General features: G+C 37.2%; 1 protein-coding gene across 1 annotated transcript; it reads right to left on the reverse strand.

Annotated features, from left to right (window-relative positions):
* Nucleotides 1–211: 211 nt before the first annotated feature.
* Nucleotides 212–3629, reverse strand: LOC139988098 (uncharacterized). The gene is made up of 2 exons (XM_072005077.1): nucleotides 3006–3629; nucleotides 212–1100 (listed from the first exon to the last, which is right to left on the reverse strand). The coding sequence occupies exons 1-2, from the start codon at nucleotides 3537–3539 to the stop codon at nucleotides 777–779; spliced, it is 858 nt and encodes a 285-aa protein (XP_071861178.1). The 5' UTR covers nucleotides 3540–3629; the 3' UTR covers nucleotides 212–776.
* Nucleotides 3630–5100: the final 1471 nt, after the last annotated feature.

Here is a 5100-nt window from a genome sequence, read left to right on the forward strand (position 1 = left end):
AACGATTTTATCACAGCTGACTTTAGCTGTGTCGTTTATTAGTCATGCATATTGTGACACGATTTTGCTTCCCTCGTCGATCGGAATTCTATGTCGTAAATTCTCGATCAATTTTGCTCTTAATCAAATAACTCAAGGGAAAATCAAGATAAGTCATTTTTTCGCTAGAGAGCAATTTTCAAATTTAAAATATGCCATCAATTACTCACCTTCTATTTCATTTTGGGACTAAAATTTCTCCATAAATAATTCAAAAATATCGATTGTTATAACATTACTCAGGCTTCTGATTTTTTACAAAATATAAGAATTGACTTTTAAAAGAGTTATAGTTTCGAACCTAGCAATTTCTTTCCTCCTTCGACTTACTCTTACTGAGATACTTTCCTTTAGCTAAGAATTAATATGAAAATTATGACAACAGACCACGACTTATCACGTTGTTCCCATGTGATCTTCAATTGCTGTTACAGAAGGAGACAACTGCACTTCACAGTAATCTGAGTAAACCGTGAAACAGCAATCGAAAATCAGCCAAAATGAAACCCACTTTTCAAACGTTTCCAACACGAGACCTTCCTTCTTCCATCGCAATAAATACTTTTTAAATTGATAATCGTTAAAATATTAGAACCGCCTCCTCGTTACCGCAAATTCTTCAATTGCGTTCGACATATCATTTTCGTCGAACCTGTTATCGACTGTCGCAAATAAAACGTTCGACATTTTTACTATCGAATTCGAACGTTATTATCAGACGTTTCTTCCGGCGCTACTTAATAATTGAAAACGTGCCTCCAAGCGTGAAGGTAATCTCTGTACTTGAGAAGCACGCCCCAGTCACGAATAAGTCTTCTAGTTTCGTCCTCAGGGTTTCGTTCTACCTTGTTCATGATGCTCCTTTCTACACGCGATGGAATCTGAAGAGACGGCAGGGCCACGATATTGCTTTCTACTTCGCACAGCATCATCATCAGGTAAGACTGCGTCGTCTTTAGAGCTTTGTATTTTTTCAAACTCATCTCGTCCTCCAACAATTCCTCGAACGCTACCGCAAATTTTTGAAGATCCGTATGCAACTTTGGAAAGTGATTGACGATCTGTAAGAGGAATTAAAATCGTTCGTTATATCTCTGTCGATGACTCATAAACGTATGGAATATAAGAGAACCTATAGTTACAGCTACGTTGAAATTTATTCTTGAAAGATAGTACACGTTGATAGCATTTCTCTTTGTAATTCTCAACTCTTGTTATTAGAAAATTACTTTAAATTAAACAAATATAGGTCGCTATAAAAGATACCTATTTTTTTATCGCTTCAGGTTCTAATACGAATTAACTAAATTTTAACTCAATGTATTCTTCTATGTAACACACCTGCTATATTAATCTACTTTGTTCAAAAAACCTATACATGCGTCTACAATTTAATTTCCCCTATATTATGTTATAGGATATTACAACATTTCCAACGATATTATATTTAAATGATACCATTACCTAATCTGTTATCGAATTCATAAAATTGCGATATACATAAAATTACAATATTCTAACGTAATTTCAAACTCTTTCATAATTCTGCGATGATGGCTTTATCAGCGAGTCAGTAACAAAAAGATAGCATTTTAAAAATTCAGTCACTCAAACAATCCATCAATGGATTACGTATCAATAAATCGATCATGATTGTGTCACCTGTTTCACACTTCAATTAGTCTAAGAAATCTTTTCCAACGGAAGATGGAAAAAAGCGAAGCACGCGACGTGTAAAAAGAATCGATATCGTCTGTCGTTGAAACGTGCCGGTGTGGAGAAAAAAAAGAGCGGCGGTATACATCATGGAGTACCCTGAACGTTATCACGGATGCGTTATCAACGTGCACGCATCGTTCTGGAGGACAAGCGCGATTACGCAGCCGCGCGACCCGGCTAACATGAGCAATCGTGTACATCGAATACGCCAAGTTGCATTGCGCGCGCAAACCTCGAACAGCCGCGCACGCTTCTGTTTCCCTGCTACTTTATAATAATTACCGTCTCATTAAAATTTGTTATTTAACGTTACGTTAATTAATTGCAACATCGGGATGCTTGGTCAATTGGCCTGGCCGGTGAAAATACGCGCGACCAGCAGCTCTCACCTGTCCTCTCGCGAGTTCGTTGCAGCGCACCTTCTTTCTCCCCGTTTATCCGCGCGCCCCGAAGCTTTCCACGCTCGATGAATATTTATGCAAGGGGGAGCTAAATTAACCGCGTAAAAGAGAATCTTAATTAACCAGCGATACGAACGATAATTAGGTACACCTTTCGGAATGTTGGACACGATGATTCTTCTACTGGCGCGAAATCGTCGTTCTTTCGAGACGAGTAATCTCTTTCGCGTGTTACCGGAGGAATATCGAAGAAACTTTTTAAATATCGTACTTGTCGTTTGATTTCCGTACACTCTCTGTATATTCTGTTGCTTTCGAGCGAAGAGTGGCTGATCTCACTTAAGAAATTTAGAAACGAAAGCAGTTTACGTAGAAGATAAAAATCTCAGTCGATCTTTGCTTTGATAAGACGACAAACCGCGATCGAACTATTTTGAAGAAACTCTTCGCGCGTTATACTTGCTGGTTATATGGTTCTCTTCTAGTTTTGAAAATTATTGATCCTATTTGAAAAAAATACAGGAATAAGGAATAATTGATAACCTACTGGAGAAGATGAAGAAGCAAACGATACTCAGTCAAATATTCTTGTTTTCATATAAGCAGACTGTGCGATTCTATTATTTCGACGAAACTTTTCGAACATTATACCGATTCTAATTCAAGGATTCCTGAACAAGAACATTTATCTGAAAGATAAAACTGTCAAAGATCTTCGATTTGATAGAAAGATAAATCGCAGCTGAACTACTATAGTATCTAACCTCGAACGTTATACGGTCGATTTGACAAGCAAGAGGAAAACACGAAGAACAAAAGACAAAAAACGTCAGAAGTTAAACTCACCGTTTGCGAATTAGTGTTAGCAAGATTTTTAATCATATGCGTGTCCTTCTCGCCCGGAACCCAGTTCGGGATGTACTGATGCTCTTCAACACCGATTCGAACATTCTCGTACAGGTACTCGTAGTCTCGGCTCAAATAATCATTGATAGTCAATTCGTGTTGTAGCCTGAGATTTTGTATACTGTTGCTGGTTTCTTGTTCGATGTTCACGTCCAAATAATCGTCGATTTCTAGTTCTTCGCCACATGGTAAATGCCACAGCGGTAAATTCGATCTGGTGTGTCTTCTTGGCGCTGCAGACACAGCAGCGAGTATCGAGATCAACAGGTAACCACGTGAGACGAACATTTTCGCGATTATAAATAATAAATTAAATAAGTTAAATACGAAGATTTTGATTGCGTGGTATGTAGAACTATCGTAGCGCGTTTTATCAATCGAAGCGTACGATTTGGCTAAAGCGACGTTAGCGATTGGCGTGAGATCGTGAACTGAGATTGTCAAACTCTCGTGCTTCCAGCTTATATACGACATTGTGTAAACAATCGGACGTATATACGCACGCACGTTCGATGACGGGGTGGCGGCTTATGTTTTGTCCAAGTTTTTCACCGCTCTGCTGAAACTCTTCTTCGAAGCGATTTTTTTTCGAAAATACGACCTACGCCCTGGCTGATTCACGTAACTCTCGACTCGAAGCTATCTGTAGTCTCGAACTAATCGCTACGGCAACGTTCGATAATAATAGAGGTAAATGGTGTGAATTGCAATAAACTCTCTGATATTTATAATTCCGTAATAAGATACGGCGCGACGCGACGTAGCAGCTGATTAGGTGTGTCATATCACCAAATGTTAAAATCGACGTAATCGCTTCCTCGTCATCGCGTTCCGACCTACAAATTACGTTTTTTACGTTCCTCCTCTATGACGAGTTACCTTGCCTCATGAATAAAACTATTTATCGTTGTTTTCTTTTTTTTTTCTTTTCTTTTGGAAAAACAGAAGTATGGAAAAATTATTTATTTTAATCGAATATACTAGCCGCTACGTTAACTCCGCGAAACAAGAAGCGAAGACAATTGATGAGATTGTACACCATAAGCATCAATCGAATGCTTTGGTATTTTAAAATTTCCAAAATTTCAAAAAGTTCAGTTTTAATTACTTTGAACTGTGAAAGACTCGTACGTACATATAGAGCCTAATGTTAGTGTAAATAATCTGGTCGCTAACGACACCTATGTGCTCGAGAGTTATGATAAGTTATTATAAAAGGAAACTAAGTTAAATTAAACTACAAGTATCGAAATCCGATTATGAGAGTTAACAACCGTGAGAATAGAATCTCTTTTATTATTCTACAGTTTGTTTTAAAAACTGATCCGTCACATAAATCGAGGGCTTCCTAATCTCGGCTAATCTTTCGTCAAATTTATCTGTATGACGTGTTCATAATGTGGATGTGCAGATTCCTGCGTTTGTAGACATTTCAATTTTCTCCGAAAAATCGACGACACCTGTCATCGATCGTGTAGAAGTATTCGCGAGTGCATCGGAAGGAAGAAAGTACATGCGGTTCCGTCAGCGGTCTTCCGGAAATCTCAGTGCACGTTACGTAGGCGTAAATGCCGGTGTTTGTATTGTGATTCAAATGGCGAGGCTAGTAACAAATATCGGGTGCTGATGTTAGATCATAAGTCTTACCGTGAATTAACCTATTTTTATTGATAAAACTGATATTACGTACATATACGTATAAGAATAATTTATTTATTAACATTCTTGTGTCAATACATTTCTTGAATAAAATTTTTATATTAGCGTCGGTGTAATCCTATTTCTGACTGATTAATAAAATTTTCATTATATTACTATTCATTATAATTATTCTCTTGTGTTGGTACATTTAATAATCAAACTCTTAATATCAGTATCACACTAATATCATGACGTTCGTTTTATTATTAATCCTACTCGTAAGTCATTGATAAATCTGCTATGATATTTATATCATTATATAAATTCCCTTGGGATAGTGTTTCTCGTTTCTCTTGATACAATCTGCGCAATTTATATGTAAAATTTAATTCTA

Source organism: Bombus fervidus, chromosome 6 (assembly GCF_041682495.2).
Source record: "Bombus fervidus isolate BK054 chromosome 6, iyBomFerv1, whole genome shotgun sequence".
NCBI lineage: Eukaryota > Metazoa > Arthropoda > Insecta > Hymenoptera > Apidae > Bombus > Bombus fervidus.